The 21,472-nt window shown below is 39.2% G+C and overlaps 1 protein-coding gene across 2 annotated transcripts in view; it reads left to right on the top strand.

Annotated features, from left to right (window-relative positions):
- Window positions 1–21,472, top strand: part of LOC126174861 (uncharacterized protein C2orf42 homolog) — a 231,343-nt gene that overhangs the window by 168,261 nt on the left and 41,610 nt on the right. For both annotated transcript variants that reach the window (XM_049921260.1, XM_049921261.1), the window contains one exon: window positions 14,056–14,186. In XM_049921260.1, coding sequence (XP_049777217.1) covers window positions 14,056–14,186 — 131 coding nt within the window. The remainder of the gene's footprint in view (window positions 1–14,055; window positions 14,187–21,472) is intronic.

Here is a 21,472-nt window from a genome sequence, read left to right as displayed (position 1 = left end):
ACAGTATTAGGAAAAGGATAGATCACTACTCACCCTAAAGATGACATGTTGAGCTGCAGGCAAGCACAGCGAAAAGACTGTTAAACATCTAGCTTCCAGCCAAAGCCTTCTTTAGAAAATAAAACACACACATTTACACATTATGCACACCTGACTGCTATTTCCAGCATCTGTCCTGTTCAGTGAAGCAATTCAAAATGGGGCGGGGAAGGGGAAGGGCAAGGGGGGAGAGAGAGCATGGTATGGATTCGGGAAGAGGAGAGCCCTGTTTGGCAGAGCATGCGGAGACTAGATGGTGGCAGATTAAAACTGTCAGGCACAGCATATGCAGGCAGTGGGGGAGGGAGGTTGTGGGAGGGGGGGGGGAGGGATGTAGGTGAGAAAAAGGAGAGGAGCAGACAAGGGGAAAAGACAAGCAGGTATATTGGCAGAGAGTGGTACAAAATGTGGGTGATGGTAAATGAATATGGAAGAGGTGATAAGAGCACTGGGGGGTAGAAACTGTTGGGTGAAGGGTGTGGAGACACTAGGTTATTGTAGGTTGAGGCCAGGATGATTTCAAGAAAGGATAATGTGTTGTAAGGATAACTCCTGTTAGCGCAGTTCAGAAAAGCTATTGGTGGAGGGGAGGATCCAGATGGCCTGGGTTGTGAAGCAGCCATTGAAATCAAGCCTGGTATGTTCAGCTGAATGTTGTACTGCAGGGTGGCCTACTTTGTTCTTCGCCACTGTTTGGCAGCGTCCATTCATCCTGGCAGACATCTGGTTGGTAGTCACACCAATATAAAAATCTGTGAAATGATTACAGCAGAACTGATATAGAACACAGCTGCTTTCACAGGTTGTTATTAATCACGACTATGTGGCGGAAGGCCTATGCCAATTATCTGACACCTCCACTTTCAACTATGCCAGAGTAATCCCATCCCAGATGTCCAGAATAACCTCTAGTCCCTGCTTAAAGCTTTAGCCCCTTCCCAGAACCACTCCACTGAATCCATTTCCCTCCTCAACCCAATGACACTCAGCACACCCACCTTCTACATGCTCCCTGAAATCCACAAGCCCAACAATCCTGGTCATCCCCTTGTAGCTGGTTATAGTGCTCACACTGGAAGAATTTCGGCCCTCATTGATCAGACTAATAGCCCGGAATCTAGTCTCCAGTGCCAAAGTATCCATTCACTTAATTCACCTACTCTACATCATTTCCAGCTCTTTACCATCTGTTTCCTACTCATGTTCGATGAACCCTCTGCCAAGCACTTAAATGTGAATTGCAGAGTAGTCATGTAGATGTAGATTGTTGTTGTCACTTCCCTACACACCAACATCCTTCATGCTCTTGGTCTTGCCACTATTGAACACTACCTTTCTCAACATCCTTCAGACTCCAGATCCAGTACCTCATTCCTCATACATCTTACTAATTTTATCCTAACAGACAGCTACTTCTCCTTTAAAGGGAAGGTATACAAAGAAATCCATGGCACAGCCATGAACATTTGCTTGGCAGCCTTCTACTCCTACATGTTTATGGACGATCTAGAGGAGACCTCCCTAGCCTCCCCAAACCCCCCAAACTTTTGGTCTTGTTCAGATTCATTGGTGATATCTTCATGATATGGACTCAGGGCCAAGACACCCTATTCTGATTCCTTCACAACATCAACACCTTCTCTCCTATTCACTTCACCTAGTCCTCCACAACCCAGTATTCCACCTTTGTGGACGTTAACCTCCTCATCTCTGGTGGCTCCATCCACAACTCTGTCCACATTAAATCCACCAACCAACAACAGTACCTGCATTTCGATAGTTACCATACCTTTCACACCAGGCTCCCTTATAGCTTGGCCACCTGAGGATGGCTTATCTTCAGTGACAAGAACTCCATTGTCCAGTACGCTGAAGGTATCACCAGGCAGTATCCCCCAAGATGTAGTTCTGCAAGTAGAATTCCAGTGACATCTCATCACACACACACAATCCTCCCACAACCCATAAGAGCCAGCTGCAGTGGAGTGACCCCTTTGTCATACAATAACATCCTTTATTTAAACAGCTGAACCAAATCCTCCATCAGGGCTTGTTTATTGTCATGCCCTAAAGTGGGGAACATCTTACCTGAGATCCTTCCCACCCCTCCTAAAATGGTGTACCTTGGCCCAATCAACCTCCACTACATCCTATTCCATGCCTACGCTACTCCCAATTCCAACCCCTTGCCCCAAGGGTCATATCACTGTGGAAGACCCAGGTTCACAACCTGCCCAATCCTCCCACCCAGCACTTCCTATTCCAGTCCTGTTTCAGGCATATCCTACCCCATCAGAGACTGGGCCACCTGTGAAAGCAGCCACATCATTTACCAGCACTACTGCAATCATTGTACAGCTTTTTGTGATGTTATGACTACCAACCAGCTGCTCACCAGGATGAACAGCCACTGCCAAACTGTGTCCAAGAGCTAAGTAGACCATCCTGAGTCACAACATGCAGCTGAACATAACTTACTAGATTTCAATGGCTGCTTCACAATGTTTGTCATCTCAATCCTCTCCTCCACCACCAGTTTTTCTGAACTGCACAGGTAGAAATTGTCATTAAAAACATTCTTTGCTCTCGAAATTATACTGGCCTCACCCTATGGTGACCTATTGTCCCCACACCCTCCACCCAACAGTTTCTGGTCCTTTTGTTCTAGCACGTCCTCCCTGTTCACATCCCATCACTCTCATTGTGTGCCACTCACTGCCAATGCATCCACCCATCTTTCTCTACTCCTCTCCTTCCCCTTGCCCTCTACCTCACTGCATCATAGTCTCCTGATGCTGTGCCTGGCAGTTTTGTCTTGCTGCCATCTAATCCCTGCACATTCCGCCAGACAATGTTCTTCTCTCCCTCCACCCTTACCCCTGCTATACCTCCCCCTTCCATGCCCCATTTCAAATTGCTACTTTTGTTCAACTTGACTGTTTTGTTCTAGTTGGAGTTGCCAGAGATAGCAGTCATTTGTGCAAGAGATGTCCCTGCTTGTGTGAAGTGTATGCGTTTTCTTTCCTGGAGGAGACATTGGCCAAAAGCTAAATGTGTAACAGTCTTTTAATTGTGCCTGTCAGCAACTTATTGTGTCATTATTATGGTGATTAACGTTTTATCCTTTTCCTAATATTGTAGATATTATAGATTTGATAGGTAACAGAAATAGAATGTCAGGCAGCTTATGAAACTTCTTTTAAGCAGCTAAAAGGTCAGAAGAGAGGTTCACAGACAGCTGAAGAACTGTGTCATTCCACGCGTTCTAGATTGTCTGTTAATTATGTTGTTGTTGGCCTCATGATTATATCATTAAATAGTTGAAAGATGTCTTGCGGGTCAGAGCCAGTTAAGCGAGGTACTCATCTGTGTGGAACAAAGTTAGTAGACAGAGAAACCTAAAGTTAGAGAAATCTAAGGGCAATCATCATTGACAGTGTACCATACGTGTAATTTTTCTATAATTAAGAGAGGAAACCACCAGTTTTTCCCCCTTTATAATGTGTATTTGTTTCTTCTCAGTGTTTGCATAAAAACGCTTATAGATTATTTTGACCAAATTTATTTCTTATTATCAGATACTTTTTATGAAATTCTACATACGAGGAAAAATCTTTTCATGTGTGCCCTCCTTTCTAGCAGATTTTTATTTTGCCACATAAAAAGTAAATAAAAAATTTCTGTTACTAGTGTCCTACAAATGATGTGTTGAAATTGTTTTTAAAATATTTAACATTGTTCGTTCTGCAGAGATACCTTGCCAGTAAAAATTAAAACTTAAAAAAATGGTGACAGTGACTGCATCGTCTACTCTCTGGGTTTGAAACAGGTCATTATCTCTCTGTTCATCAAAGCAGTTTTTTCACATTCTTTGAGTGACTTCCAAGTGTTTTTTGTGAGTGACGAGGCCATTAGGGATCTTTACCAACTACTGCATTTTTTAGGGGGAATTGGAATACCCTATAATGTCAATATTAAATTTTGTTACTTGGCTTCCCTGTATTCTAGAAGCCAATGTAACAATGGACATGAAACTTTTACAGGACATTACACATTATGTTCTGTCTGTACTGAACTAAAATCATAGCATATCAGCCACTGGTTTGTGAAATACAATTTTTAAAAATATGTGGTTAAAGTTTTGTATATTTTTTTTCTTTAAAATAATTTTAATTACACTTAGCATTATATTTTATTTTACTGGAGTAGACTCAGTGTATGTATGTTGCAATTCTCTGAAAATTTGAATACTCTGCTCCTAGTGGTTCCTGAGATTTAGGGAAAAATGTAACTGAAAATGTAGATTTTCAGAAACAGTTAATAAAGTTTGAAATGACTAAAAATTACTGTATTTTTTTCTCCCTTCTGGTCACTTTAGTAGCCATTTTTTATGCATATTTTGCTTTGAATGCAAATCTTGCCCATCTGTTGAAGTTCTACAGTCCGATTTACTTCAGGATTAATTCCCATACATCTTAGCACAATCATCCTATGAATGTGTGTCGTAATTAAAAGCAGTAACTGCATCACAGAACCCCCTCCCCATTTTAGTGTCTTCCTGCCAACAAAAACATTTTTTGATACTGAGTCCTTATGAGATTGTTGAAAGGCTTATTTGGATTCTGAGTCTGCTCATGTAGAAACTTCAAAAAATCTAGATGTGTCAGGTCTCTGTAAATGGGTTTTATATCTTGCATGACTGCTGCTGGGGTGGAATATTTGTGGCTGTATGAAGTGTTTCAGTACTGAGTATTGTGATACTTGCACCATGAATCTGGGCCCTGAGGGAAAAGTTGATGTTTGGGTTTGTCATTTGTTGACAGTTTATGAAGAATGTAGTCCATAATTTCTGTGTCATTCTGAACAAATCACCCGTGTTATTCATAATGGTTATTCCATTCTAATTTGTCAATAATTTTGTCTGGCAGCTTCTCCCTTTTTGGTTTAATCATCAGAAAGTTTCTTGTTTCTCAAACTAAGTTTCAACTTCTGTGCCCTGGTGCCCATCTTCCTCTGGATGTGATTGACAAATTTCATTTTTGTGATGATAATAATAATAATAATAATAATAATAATAATAATAGATCCTAAATTGATACAGTTCCTGAACATAGTAATGAAAAACTGGAAAACCACACTTAATATCCCAACAAATTCAGATAACATCACATCACAGCCAATACAGATTAAGCGTGGAATATACCAAGGAGACTCATTAAGTCCTTTCTGGTTCTGTCTTGCTCTGAACCCACTATCCAACATGCTAAATAATACAAATTATGGATATAATATTACTGAAACATACCCACACAAAATCACACATTTGCTATACATGGATGATCTAAAACTACTGGCAGCAACCAATCAACAACTCAACCAATTACTAAAGATAACAGAAGTATTCAGCAATGATATAAATATGGCTTTTGGAACAGACAAATGTAAGAAAAATAGCATAGTCAAGGGAAAACACACTAAACAAGAAGATTACATATTGGATAACCACAGCGACTGCATAGAAGCGATGGAAAAAACAGATGCTTATAAATATCTAGGATACAGACAAAAAATAGGAATAGATAATACAAATATTAAAGAAGAACTAAAAGAAAAATATAGACAAAGACTAACAAAAATACTGAAAACAGAATTGACAGCAAGAAACAAGGCAAAAGCTATAAATACTTATGACATACCAATATTGACCTACTCATTTGGAGTAGTGAAATGGAGTAACACAGACCTAGAAGCATTCAATACACTTACACGTTCACAATGCCACAAATATAGAATACATCACATACATTCAGCAACAGAAAGATTCACATTAAGCAGAAAGGAAGGAGGAAGGGGATTCATCGACATAAAAAACCTACATTATGGACAGGTAGACAATTTAAGAAAATTCTTTCTAGAACAAGCAGAAACTAGCAAAATACACAAAGCAATCACTCATATAAATACATCGACTACACCACTGCAATTTCATAACCACTTCTACAACCCTCTAGATCACATAACATCAACAGATACGAAGAAAGTAAATTGGAAAAAGAAAACACTACATGGCAAGCACCCGTATCATCTAACACAGCCACACATCGATCAAGACGCATCCAACACATGGCTAAGAAAAGGCAATATATACAATGAGACGGAAGGATTCATGATTGCAATACAGGATCAAACAATAAACACCAGATACTACAGCAAGCATATTATTAAAGATCCCAATGCCACAACAGATAAATGCAGACTTTGCAAACAACAAATAGAAACAGTAGATCACATCACAAGTGGATGTACAATACTAGCAAATACAGAGTGCCCCAGAAGACATGACAATGTAGCAAAAATAATACACCAACAACTTGCCATAAAACATAAACTAATAAAACAACACGTTCCCACATACAAGTATGCACCACAAAATGTACCGGAGAATGATAAATACAAATTATACTGGAACAGAACCATTATAACAGATAGAACAACACCACATAACAAACCTGACATCATACTCACCAATAAAAAGAATAAATTACCACAACTAATCGAAATATCCATACCCAACACAACAAATATACAAAAGAAAACAGGAGAAAAAATTGAAAAATACATCCAACTGGCTGAGGAAGTCAAGGACATGTGGCATCAGGATAAAGTTGACATTATACCGATTATACTATCAACTACAGGAGTCATACCACACAATATCCACCAGTACATCAATGCAATACAGCTACATCCAAACATATATATACAACTACAGAAATATGTAATTATTGATACATGTTCAATAACCCGAAAGTTCCTAAATACAATGTAACATATACCATACAGTTAAAAGGAAGAGGACTCTTGATCAAGGTCCGCGTCACGTTCCATTTTTAACCAGACCTAAGGTCTGAGAAAGGAAAGAAGATAATAATAATAATAATAATCTACACTATGTGATCAAAAGTACCCAGACACCTGGCTGAAAATGACTTACAAGTTCGTGGCACCCTCAATCGGTAATGCTGGAATTCAATATGGTGTTGGCCCACCCGTAGCCTAGATGACCGTTTCCACTCTCACAGGCATATGTTCAATCAGGTGCTGGAAGGTTTCTTGAGCAATGGCAGCCCATTCTTCGTGGAGTGCTGCACTGAGGATAGGTATCGATGTTGTTCGGTGAGGTCTGGCACAAAGTAGGCATTCTAAAACATCCCAAAGATGTTCTATAGGATTCAGGTCAGGACTCTGTGCAGGCCAGTCCATTACAAGGATGTTATTGTCATGTAAGCACTCTGCCTCAGGCCATGCATTATGAACAGGTGTTCGACCGTGTTGAAAGATGCAAACGCCATTCCCGAATTACTCTTTAACAGTGGGAAGCAAGAAGGCACTTAAAACATCAATGGAGACCTGTGCTGTGATAGTGCCATGCAAAACAACAAGGGGTACAAGCCCTCTCCATGAAAAACACAACCACACCATAACACCACCGCCTCCGAATTTTACTGTTGGCACTACATACGCTGGTAGATGATGTTAACCGGGCATTCGCCACACCCACACCCTGCCATCAGATTGCCACATTGTATACCATGATTTGTTATTCCACACAATGTTTTTCCACTGTTCAGTCACCCAATGTTTACACTCCTTACACCAAGCGAGGCATCGTTTGGCATTAACCAATGTGATGTGTGGCTTATAAGCAGCCAGTTGACTGTGAAATCCAAGTTTTCTCACCTCCCACCTAACTGTCATATTACTTGCAGTGAATCCTGATGCAGTTCGGAATTCCTGTGTGATGGAAGGGATAGATATCTGCCTATTACACATAACACCTCTTCAGCTGTCGGCTGTCTCTGTCAGTCAACATAAGAGGTCGGCCTGTACACTTCTGTGCTGTACGAGCCCCTTCATGTTTCCACTTCACTGTCAAATTGGAAATGGTGGACCTAGGGATGTTTAGGAGTGTGGAAATCTCATGTACAGACGTGTGATACAAGTGACACCCAGTTACCTAACTGTGTTTGAAGTCCGTGAGTTCCGCAGAGCCTCCCCATTCTGCTTTCTCACGATGTCTAATGACTACTGCGGCTGCTGTTTGGAGTACCTCGCAGTAGGTGGCAGCACAATGCACCTAATATGAAAAATGTGTGTTTTTGGGGGTGTCTGAATACTTCTGATCACATAATGTATATCATATCCACCAGAACCTGTTCTCCAACTGTTCTACCCCCTTTGCACTTTTCTGCCTGTTTCAGCATTCCCGTCTTCCTTTCCTTCTTCTATTCTGCTCCTTTCTCATGTTGATCTCATACATCTCCCTTTTCTTTTCCATTTAATTATTTATAAGTTTCTCTGTATATTTTTCACATTTTCTTTGATGTCCTACTACCTATCATGGTGTTTTTACTATCTCAAATTTTGCTCTTTCTCCTTCGTTGCTGTTTGTCTTTTCTTGCTTCTCTCCCACTGATTTCCTAGTTCCTACCACTTATTACCCTGTCCCTCGTGAACTTAGCTATGCTGTCACATGCCCTGTAGAGCTCTGTCTGAGCTCTTATTCCTCTCCCCTATTCCACTTCTACGTCTAAGTACATACTACACTGTCCACCCTGTGGTGCATGGAAGAGGGTATCTTGTACCACTACTAGTTACTTCCTTTCCTGTTCTGCTTGCAAATAGTGAGGGTGTCCATATGCCTCCATATGACCTGCAGTTTCTCTTATCTTGTCTATGCACTCCTTACACAAAGTGTACAGTTGCTGCAGTTGAATCATTCTTCAGTAAGCTGCAAATTCTGCATCTCTAAGTTTTCTCACTAGTATCTCTGGGTATTCCCATTTGAGTTCACAAATCATCTCCATAATACTCATGTGTTGACTGAACCTATTGGTAATAAATCTAACAGTATGCCTGTAAATAGCTTCGATATTCATTTAATCTGAGTGGTGGAGATTCCATGAATGGATCATGCAAGTTTTCTATGTGTGGTCTCCTTTATAGGTGAGCTCCACTTTCCTTAAATTCTCCTAATAAACCAAAATTGACCATTCACCTTCCCTACTACCATCCTTACATCCTCATTACATTTCATATTTGGTTTGCAACATTATGCATAGACATTCAATCAATGGGACTGTATCAATCACAACACCATTAATAGTGTGTTCAAACATTACATGATTTTTTCCTCCAATTCATTTGCATTGGCTTACATTTTTCTACATTTAGAGCAAGCTGCCATTCATTACACCAAATAGAAATTGTCTAAATCATCCTGTGTCATTATAAATCACTTAACAGTGATACTTTCCCATATATTACAGGATCATCAGCAAACAGTCGCAAACTGCTGTTCACTCTTATGTGTCAATCCCGTTAGTACCCTTGTTTCTGATGAACACTTGCTGTTGAGGACTATGTACACTTAAAAACTCTTTGATCCTCTCACATATCTGGAAACCTATTCTGTATTCTTGGACCTTTGTTAACTGTCTACTATGAAAAGCTTTCTGTAGATCCAGGATTGTGGAATCTGCCTGTAGCCCGTATCTGTGGTTCACAGGATATCATGTGAGAAAAAGGCAAACTCAGTTTCTAATGAGCAATACTTTTAAATCCTGGTAATTTGTAGACAGAATCTTTTCTGTCTCAAGGAAGTTTATTATATTCGTATGTAGAATATGCTCAAGATTTATTGCAGCAGACTTGTGTTTAGGGTATTCATCTGTAATTTTATGGACCCATTCTTTTATCCTTCTCACGTATAGAGTCAACTGCACATTTTTTGAGTCACTTGGAACTTCTTGCTAAGTGAGAGATTCACAATGGAAGAAAGCTAAGTAAGAGGCCAATGCTATAGATTACTCTCTGTAAAACTGAATTGGGACTCCACCAGGATACGGCAACTTTATTTGTTTTCAACTCTTTCAGTTAATTCTGTGTGCCAGGGATGCCTATTACACTAGTTAACAAATTTAAACTTTTTTTCTGCATCTGGTTTGTAGATGGGTGGATTTACCTAATTTTGGGATGCTGAATACACTGGTAAAATCAGTTTTTCTCTATTACACCACATTTCCTAGATACACAGCAGAATAAAAAATGGTAATATCAAAAACTAATACAATTAAGTCAAACAAAAATACACATTCAGAACATTTGAAATCACTACTATTTTGTATGTACATATGGGCCTGATGCCAATAAAAGGTCCAAATTAGTTCAGAAGATATTTTCACCCTTAATCGTCTTTGGTTTTTGAAAAATCCTTGGTAACAGTGTTCCATGGTAAGAATGTCTTGGTAAAAGCGTTCACCATGCTCATCGCTTACGGCTCCCAAATTTTCCGGAAAAAATCAGGGTGATAATGTAAAAAGTGAATTTTAAGTGACATTCTACTTCCCATGTTCTTATAGTTGTCCAACAAATCATTCACAATGGTAACATAGTTTTTGTCTTTTCTGTTATCCAAAAAGGCCCTTCACAATTGCTTTAAAAGAATACCATATCAGATAATTGGTTATCTGTGAGTTTGGTATCAAAGGTTGGATCTCTCAGAAATTTTCTTATTTGTCGTCCAGCAAATATACCCTCTTTCAGCTTTACCTCACTTAATTTGGGAAACGTTTCTTTTAAGTGATTGAAGGCCTCACCTTCTTTATCCAGAGCTTTTACAAAGTTCTTGATAAGACCCAACTTGATGTGAATGGGAGACAAAATGATTTTATCATTTTATCGTGCTCAACCAATGGGGTATTGTTCACATTTATGTTTCCAAACATATGACTTCCTTATAGGCCATTACTTGACTGTATAGTGGTTCCTGGTGTCACGGCCATCCCAAAAAAGGCACAAAAAGCAGCAGTATTTCGTGAATCCAACCTGTAAACCTGTAAGGGGTGCAACAGCTTTTAAATCACAGCAAAGCTGCCATTCATGATCCTTATATTTGATTGCCTCTAGCAGCAAAGCCATGGTTTCATAAGTTTCTTTTATGTCTGCTGTGTAAGTCAAAGTTACCAATGGAAATGCATTGCCATTATGCAGTAGTACTGCTGTGAAGCTGGTTTTACTGAAGACAACAAATAGTCGCCACTCCTGTGGATTAGGTTGTACACCCAGCTGCATCATCAGACCATTGACATCTCTACATACTCACATTGAATTCTGCAAATCGAAATACTGAGCGAAGGAAGTACCTCTTGATCTGAAACAGGAAAGTTTGGTCCCTAGAGGTAGAAGGTTCCGTAGTTGCAGTCTCGACTCCAGGAGTTCAGCTTGCTGTTTCGAAAGTTTTAGATTGTTAACCAAATCGTTCAATTCCTTTTGATTAAAGAGCTGAGGTGTAGTGTCCTAATATTGAGGGCAGTACTCTTCTGTATGCTCAATACTTTCTGATTCACTTGACATGGTGTCTGGTTCCGTAGCTTTCAAGTTAACGACAGGAACAGGCAACATCTCATCATGGGGCACAGGCAAATGCACTGAAGATACATTTGGATATTTTATTTTATGTCTAGTTTTGCTTGAATGTCCTGAAATATTTGTAAGACAGTAGTAACAGTCTGAATAATGGTCATTAGACTCACACCACAACATCGGAGCAGCGAATGGCATGGCTCAGCATTTTCCTTCCAACCACTTGGTTAAGGTTGTAGTACAGGTTATGCAGGCAATATGAGGTGCAAAATTTTTATCTTGACACCAACAGGAAAATCAAAATACAATTTATATGACTTCTTAACCATATCAGTGATTGGTTTTCTTTGGACTTTTGGAGTGAATTTCCCACATTCCCACACACATAACAAAAGTTGTCGGGGTGGTTTAGACAGCAGTGTGATTTATTAGAGGCCATTTTTCTTAGTGTAAGTTTTAAACACAAAAGGTTTGCACTATCTTTCACAGGAAACACTCATTGAGGATCTCTTTCACTGCACTGGATTACCACGCCAACTGATGATTTGTAGATCTTCTAGCTCTCCTGTGCAAATCAAAAACAAACAATTAAACATCAAAACAGAAGAACAGAAAAAAGTGAAATATGAATATGAAAAATAAAAAACCTTTAAAAACTCAAAAATGGTGCATGCTAGAACATTTTGAAAGGTATATTCGGATTCTTCACACCAAAATACATACTAGTTGATGCATCACATCCCAGATGCAAAATGCCTGTTGACTAGTGTTGTTATGTCCTCCATACAGGACTGTATGTGATGATCAAACAACAGTGTGTTTGGGTGGTACTTCTTTGTGAATGATTTCTTAAACATGAAACTTAGAAATTTAGCCTTCCTTTTGCTGTCTTATATTGTAACACCAAACCAGGTCGATGAGTGACTGGATAGCATCCTAGGTCCCGCTTAGTTATTTTATGTAGGACAAATATTTTCTCAGGTTCTTGGCAATATCTGTCACTAAAGTATGACAGTGGAAGTTGCTGTACACTTTGTGCCTTGATCTTTTTATAGACATAGAAATGTCTAACAACATTTACCTGTTAACATGTCCACATTCCTTGTCAAACTGAGAGTGTAGCATTCTCTGCCTCCTCAGCATTTTCTGAATTTTGTTACTGAAGCAGGGTGGGTTTTTCCATCTTTAATCCACTTATTCGACACATACTTCTCCAGAGCCCAAATTACAGTCAGTTTAAACTTTGCCCATAATTCCTCAATGTTCATTGTACGGGAACTAAATTACGTCCATGTGTATATTCATTCTCTAAACAGGATGCAAGAAACTCCCAATGTACTCTTTCCACCATAAAACATACTCTCCTATCCATCTTAATGGATTTATTATCTTGAGCAACCATTGTCGTTATGGTAATATCGTGATTACTAATCCCTCTGTCTATGCTGATATAGTATCCCTCCCCCTCCCATTGTTTTTCTCCTGCTGTGTCCCATACCTTATTTGTCCTCTCTCGCAGTTGTCTTCAGCTCATCTCTCCCATTGACCTTCTTTCCCTGCTTGTCACTGGTTTTTCTTTGCTCCTCTCTATCCTTGCTCTTCTTCCCCTCTGCCATTGTTCATCCCCCTATTTACTAATTCTCTTTCCCCCAACTACCACTTATCTTTTCTCCACCTCCTGTTTCTCTTTCCCTTCCTCCTATTTCTCTTGTTGTTTTCTTATACTACTTTGTACCACCTTCCCATCCCCAACATTAATGACCTTCAATGCCCTTCATCCTAGGATGTCTTTTACTTATCTTCTGAAGCCAAATTTAATGGTGTGTGTGTGTGTGTGTGTGTGTGTGTGTGTGTGTGTGTGTGTGTGTGTGTGTGTGTAGCCCCCCAGACCCCACTTCTTAGGGTAGTCATGCGTTTTTCTTTCAAAGAATTTTATTTAGAAGTTTGTATTACACAGAATTTGAATCGGGTCACAACTGGAACTGCTTTATGTCTACTTACAAGTTGCCATTCGTCTTCCAAAGTATTAAAAATTCTCCATACCTCTTGGTCTAGCCCTGACCCCCCTCCCTCCCCCCACCCTCAGCCACACTACAAACTATTGTACAGGTGCCCGTGATTTGATGAATACTTTTTTTTTTTCATTGAGGATGTCTTCAGTTGCACTTAGCTATATGCAAGACTTTCTACAGTATTACTATACTGTTGCTTGTTTGTATACTGGTGATAGGCCTGGTTTACTGGTGCCCAGGCGCAATTTGTTTCAGAAAGTCTCGGAGAGTAATGATTTGAGTTTAGGAACTGCATGTGAAAAGCAGGCAGGTAGAAGCTGTGAGATATTTTAAGACAACTCATTTGGTAAACTGATGCCCATGAAAGGCACACAGAATTACCAGGTGAGTCATCTAATGAATTGATATTTTGTGTCCTAACTGCACTTTAGGCCAGGGTACAGGACAAGATATAAAATGCTGACATAAAATAGCAAATCATTGACTGAATAATGTCTTTGAAGAACTAGTTAGTCATGAAAGACAAATTTGAACATGTGGATTTTGTTATCATTTTGTTGGGGCTCTTGTTGTGTTACAGATCATATTGATGAAACAACAACAAGCTTCTCATTCACTCAGTGGTTGGCATCAGTGACAGAAAGAATAAATCAAACAATGCATTTCCAATTTGATGGAAGACCAGATCCACTTGTTTTTCATATACCACAGGCAAGTATTTTACATAAATAAATTTTGTTAACAACTGTTTGTTACTAGAGTTACAAGTAAATAACATGCCCAATTTCCTAATTCCTTAACTTTCAAAAGAAAAAGAAGGAAGGTTAGGAGTTCAGCGTTCGATCAACATGTCGTTAAATGAAGCAGCTGTTGTTTTATCAAAGGAACCATTCCAACATCTACCTTAAATAACTTTCAAAAATCACAAAACATCACTATCTAGATTTGAACTGAACTGCTCTTCAATGTGACTCCAGTGTTTTAACCCTTTGTGATCATACACATCCCACCCAGTGCTGCACAGGGTAGCCGTGCTGTCTGAGGTGCCTTGCCATGGTTCGTGGAGCTTCCCCTGTTGGTGGTTCGAGTCCTCCCTCGGGCATGGGTGTCAGTGTTGTCATTTAGCATAAGTTAGTTTAAGTTAGATTAAGTAGTGTGTAAGCCTAGGGACCAATGACCTCAGCAGTTTGGTCCCATAGGAACTTACTACCATCCCACCCAGTAACACATCATGATTTTCCAGTCATATGGCCCATTCTGTTTCACCCTGGAACTTATGCAGCTAAAATCTTTGTTACATGGAACGGGCACCTCAGCGGTGTTGAGTCACCTTACAGACCTTTCTTTCACCACTCTTATCAGTAATACCACTATGTGACACACACACACACACACACACACACACACACACACACACACACACAGAGAGAGAGAGAGAGAGAGAGAGAGAGAGAGAGAGAGTAATTTTATTACTATGTGGCAGTGTTTTGAGATCACCCATCCATCAGGGCAGGCTCCATAATGACAGAAAAAGTGCAAGTGATGAGTCAACCTATGAATAAGTGATCCAGAGTGAAGAAATTAACATTGGAATAAGTGATAATGGTAAACCATGACCCGAGTTGTAAAAGCAATGAAGAAAATTGTGACTAACAGGGTACAGGTGGTTCGAAAAAAATGTGTGGCAGTGAGAATATCATTACAGCGTCAAAATTTACTGTTCAAAGAAATAACACTCACATTAATGAGTACCCCATAATAGAAAACACCATTGCGGTTTTCACGTTTGCTTTTATGGCAATTTCTGCAGTAAATGACAAAACAAATCAACTGATATGCTTCATAAAAGTTTGCTGATTGTTTATTAAAGAAATATTCTGTGTATATTGACAGACGAAACATGATTATAAAGGAACTGAATACATTTCTGGGACTGGTTCTCAAATGGCTATAAATCCAAAGTCCATTGTGAAATAGTATTTCTCGAATTTTTAACTGGATTACACATCTCTTTCCATGTCCTAGAACCATACACAGCCTTTGAATATTGTATGTGAACCCGCCATTAGATACTGACAGTCATGTGACCAAAGAACAAAATTTTGTGCTATACTTGAACAGAAAATTGTTGAAAGATATTACACTGCCTTGTGATCTCACTTTAAATGATTAGCACAGTACTTTTCATACAACACATCATCTTCCAAATGTTCAATCACAAAAACCAGAGTTTCCATTCATGACACAAACCATACACCATATGTTTGAAGAAATGTTACAGAATTGTTATGGCATACATGCGCAGATTGTTTTTACACAAGTATCGTTTTGGAAGATGAATTGCAGAAGAAAAGGATCTGCTTGATAAGAACTGTACAAAGAAGTAGGGCTGGCATACCAGAGAAGATATGAAATAAAACAATAGTGAAATAAAATTATGCACATGGTATCCTTGAAAATGATATACCTTATAATGCGAATAATCCACGCATATTTTTTCTCCAATTTCAGGACAAAAAACTGGGTTATGCAGATTGATTTTAATAACGTTGGTACAGCTCTGCTTACAACAATAGATCACGTTGTAGTGTAACATTATTGTGACCTCGGTCTGTAACGCATCAGTAACATGTTAGAATTTAAGTATTAACCACATAAAAAATTGCTAAGTATGGTGGCAAGTTCTTATCACTCATCATGTGAGTGAGGGTTGTATTCAGTACTGGTGGAAAAACAAAAAGTGGCTTCAAGAAACGAATGGTAATTACTGGGTATTTCGGAGCCAGAAAGTGAAGTACCCAGATCTCGAAAAAAGACCCTATGATTATGTAGACGAGAAGTGGTGGTATGGATGAATGATAACTTGCGAAATGTGCCAACTCATCGCATTGGCTTTAACCAAAGAACTAAGCATCACCAGTTTCACAGCTAGCAGGGGCTGGCTATTAACCCTTTAAGGGTCTCCGGAATGCCCTATACTTGCAATGTTAAAATAACGCTTATAAATTACATCTTTCCTCACAAAGTATTTGAGGTAGGAAGTTGAACTTTTTACAGATTATTTATTGGAATATGGGCTACAACTTAACACAGGGATTTTACAAAATTTTAGTTCAGTTATTAAAGATGATTTTTTTCAATTGTAATGAAAATTCACAACATTTTTTTGCAATTTTTTATTTATATATTCAAAAATATACAGTTTTTTGGAAAAAGGCTGTGTTAAATTATGCAGAAGGTACTGTTTAACATTTACTGAAAGTTTGAAACAAATATGTTTGGAAGATCCTTAGAAAACATGTAATTAGTATGAGAAAATAAAAGTTTTGGGAATCGAGCGACAGAGATTGGATTAACTTTTTAGTGCATTCCAGGTCCATAGGATGGATTATCTTCATCCTCTGTAAACTCCTCCTCCAGCTTCCTCTTGTTCCTCCTCCTGTTTACTCTTGCTTGTATTTCTAGACTCTTTACAGCCCTGTCTGCAGCCCGAAGGCGTTCCTTGTCTAAAGCAAGCATCGCTCGTACCATGTTAGAACCTATATTCATTCCCATATTTCTAAATACCTTGCACCTTACAATGTTGCCATCATTGAAAGTCGCAACAGCATCATACACACCAAAGTGAAGTGTTTCTATTCCAACAAATACAGTCTTGGGGATTCTCGACCATATAACACTATTTACACTTTCATTGGGGTTTTGTGTTTTTCCGTGAATACACTTTTTCAACAGTTCAAGTGCTGCTAAGTCTCTGAAAATAGGTTTAGCCACAACACATACTTTATCTCACATCACTAAAATGTACCTGATGAACATGGGCGTTAATAATAACACCATTTGACAGCAGTTTAACAGCGCCACAGTGGGTCACGCCCATGTAGAACACATTTCAAAAAAAATTTAAAAATAGTTGTAGTCTTCGGAATTGAATAAATTATATATCAATTAAAAGGTAATAGTCTGCAGATTCAGAAAACGCAAAAAAGTAAAAATTGAACTTTTCATGATTTTGAGCCTTTTCGGAGCCCCTTAACTGCTCTGGACGTGTTAACACATGTGCCTTTGCACCTGTCCCTGTGTGCTCTGAACGTGTTGTTTATGCGCGCCACCGGTCCCTCTATCTGGTACTCTGAACATGTCTACGCATAAACACCTTCAGAGCACACAGGGACAGGTGCAAAGCACGCACGTTAACACGTCCAGAGCTGTTAAAGGGTTAAGATCTTTCAGTCGAAATGGATTAGGCTTCTGAAGGAAAACTACCAGTACTCTATGGCTTCCAGGCGATTACGAGCAAAACGTAATTCATTTTCATTGCTACATGACAAATTTCCACCACAGACATTCCTATGTATTACCCCAAATTGGTAACAAGAGCAAATGCCAGTCTTTTTTGAGATGATGGTTGACAACACCATGAACAGGAAAGGGGAATCCAGTATCGCGATGTGAACTGGTGACAATGAGAAGCAAAGGTGTGGAGTGATGTGTGTAACTGGCGATGGACAAAAACTATCACCGTATGTGATATTTAAAAAGGAAAGCTATTCCAAAAACATCACTAAAAGGCATATTAGTGTGAGCAAATCTGAAATGGTGGATGGACAATGATCTTGTGGTTGACTGGATTATGCATGTTTGGCAATATCAGCCTGGTGCATTACTGAATTTAAGTAACATATTGCTCCTGGACAGCTTCCGTGGACACACAGCTGAGGAAGTGCAAGGAAAACTGGCTTGGTCATTATTGCTGGAGGCCTAACTTCTGACCTGCAACCAATAGATGAGTGTGTAGATCAACCATTCAATGCTCTATTTAAACAGCAACATGTGCAATGGATAGCCGATGAAAACCACAAGTTGGCACCAAGTGTTCTAGATTTGTGAGTAGGTGAAATGTGCATGGGATCTAATTCTACAACCACTAGTCGATAAATCCTTCAAAAAATGTGGTATCATGAACTCACTGGACAGAACCAAGGACAACGACGTATGGCAAGATGGTGATGACAACAGTGATGCTTTTGCTAGGGATGATGAATAGGACCATTACGTTATAATATTTTTTTGAAATAAAATACAAATTAAAGCCAGTATTTTTCCTTAAAATTGGGATGCAAGGGTTATTCAACTGCATAGATTATTCACATATATATGGTAGTACAGATACAAGCATGGCAGGATGAGGTACAGATACTGATGTTAAGCACATGATGCAGTGTTATCCAGGAACAGGTGTAGCAGAGGAAATGGTGTGGATATGTAACAACTGAAACACCTACAGTAATCACAACATATACAAAAAGAATGGGTATTTTGGGCAGAGCTGTGTGTGGCATTGTCAGAAAGTCACTGCACCTGTGATGAAAATTATTTTTCTGGCTGCTTGAAATGTCTCTAGTAAACATTTTTATAGTGTGCAAGGAAGGACAAAAGGAAAAAAAACAACTAAACCTGTTAAACTATTTAGTACAGGCATATGCAATGGAATGCCATGTGGAAAGAAAATATATGCATACAAAAGCAAAGACTTTAGCCTTCTGACCATTTAGCAGCATGTCACACTATGCAGTAGTGTAAACATTATGTATCTTAAGTAAAAAACATAAGGAACCCTTGCGTATACGTGAATGGCTTCATCTGGTGGAGATTGTTGCTCACTGTCAAGAGGAAAACTGTAGGAGCAGAGAGGATGAATCACTGTCTCATTTCACTCCATTCTGAAACCTTGAACTGATCAACGTGGTGTGGTGTTTAGCATACTTGTCTCACATTACGTATATTGGAATCGTTTCTTTGAGAGGGCTTTGAATATTTTCCTATCCCTTGCTTTTCCAGTTGGAAATTGCATTGTGTCTCTTAATTACTTAATCATTGACAAGATATAAAACCTAATTAGCCTGTTCCCAAAGCATTGCGTAAATAATGTTAGTGAGATGCCAAGAGTGATTAAGGCACTAGGATCTCATTCAAAAGGAAAGGGAATCAAATCCTCATCCAGCTATCCCATATAGATTGCCCATAGTTTTCCTAGACCGTTTAAGGCAAATGCTTCAATGGGGCCAGAAAGACCATTGCAGGACTTACTAAATCATATTAAATTAAAACATGAAAACCAAAATATGAGCAAATTCAACATAGGAAGATAGTACAGCCACATCACAAGATACTCTAATAATAATAATAATTATTATTATTATTATTATTATTATTAATCATAGCATTCTTCAGCTGCTTATTTTTTTACTGCTTGATTATTTAAAGTGCAGTGTTACTGCAGCTGGGAAGTTGGATATTTTTTTCTGGGGCTGTCTGTTTTTTCCACCCAGTTTCACATTTTCCACCCAGTGAGCAGATTTTTGTCTGTAAGTGACACTGAGGGTCATCATTCTAAACTCAGTGTAAAGCTCACTTACACAAGTTAAAGCCATCCATTTTGTATACATCACCGAAAATAAAAATTTTCAGGAAGAGAACTATATCCAGAAATATATACATTTATGTTGACTTAACTCGAACACTTTTGCATATTCTGCCATGTCTTGACTATTGCAAATCCTGGCCATAAATGCGATCACAGAATTTCAGTAAATGTCCCACACTGCGATTCTCTGTTAACTGTAAAAGTTTGCTACAGGTTAAAAGGATCTCTCACAATGCAGCTTTCAGAATTCCTTGACAAATTACAGGGTCAAAGTGCCTCAAATTTGAGAGAACACAACCGCTCAGTTCTTACCTCAGAAATCGTGGGTAGTATAATACAAGAATTTCTTTAAACTTTTAAGCATCTGGAGTTATATCTCACATGATAAGTGGCCCACTTTTTGCTGTGCAATTGCTATAATTACCCAGATATATTGTCAAAACTGCCACAAACAAATTACTGCCTCTGAAGCTCAACTAGAAATGACTCAAGTCTTAACAACATGTCTCAAGGATGTGCTGCCTTCTGTAAAGCAAGTAAAGCTGTTGCCAAAATTTGTGCTGGGCCCAAGCAAGGGCAAGTGTTTTGACACACACTAGTTTACTGTACAATATTGAGACTTGGTAAATAATTTCTCCAATATGTGACCCCTCAACATCATAAATTCCTTGTACAGGGTTATTACAAATGATTGAAGCGATTTCACAGCTCTACAATAACTTTATTATTTGAGATATTTTTGCAATGCTTTGCACACACATACAAAAGCTCAAAAAGTTTTTTTAGGCATTCACAAATGTTCGATATGTGCCCCTTTAGTGGTTTGGCAGACATCAAGCCGATAATCAAGTTCCTCCCACACTCAGCGCAGCAAGTCCCCATCAATGAGTTCGAAAGCATCGTTGATGCGAGCTCGCAGTTCTGGCACGTTTCTTGGTAGAGGAGGTTTAAACACTGAATCTTTCCCATAACCCCACAGAAAGAAATCGCATGGGGTTAAGTCGGGAGAGCGTGGAGGCCATGACATGAATTGCTGATCATGATCTCCACCACGACCGATCCATCGGTTTTCCAATCTCCTGTTTAAGAAATGCCGAACATCATGATGGAAGTGCGGTGGAGCACCATCCTGTTGAAAGATGAAGTCGGCGCTGTCGGTCTCCAGTTCTTGCATGAGCCAATTTTCCGCGGGCTACGCGTGAAACTTGCCCGCACGTGTTCAACCGTTTCTTCGCTCACTGCAGGCCGACCCGTTGATTTCCCCTTACAGAGGCATCCAGAAGCTTTAAACTGCGCATACCATCGCCGAATGGAGTTAGCAGTTGGTGGATCTTTGTTGAACTTCGTCCTGAAGTGTTGCTGCACTGTTATGACTGACTGATGTGAGTGCATTTCAAGCACGACATACGCTTTCTCGGCTCCTGTCGCCATTTTGTCTCACTGCGCTCTTGAGCACTCTGATGGCAGAAACCTGAAGTGCGGCTTCAGCCAAACAAAACTTTATGAGTTTTTCTACGTATCTGTAGTGTGCCGTGGCCATATGTCAATGAATGGAGCTACGGTGAATTTA

Source organism: Schistocerca cancellata, chromosome 3 (assembly GCF_023864275.1).
Source record: "Schistocerca cancellata isolate TAMUIC-IGC-003103 chromosome 3, iqSchCanc2.1, whole genome shotgun sequence".
Classification (NCBI taxonomy): domain Eukaryota; kingdom Metazoa; phylum Arthropoda; class Insecta; order Orthoptera; family Acrididae; genus Schistocerca; species Schistocerca cancellata.
Note: the sequence above shows the minus strand (reverse complement) of the source record. Positions and strands in the feature narration are given on the sequence as shown.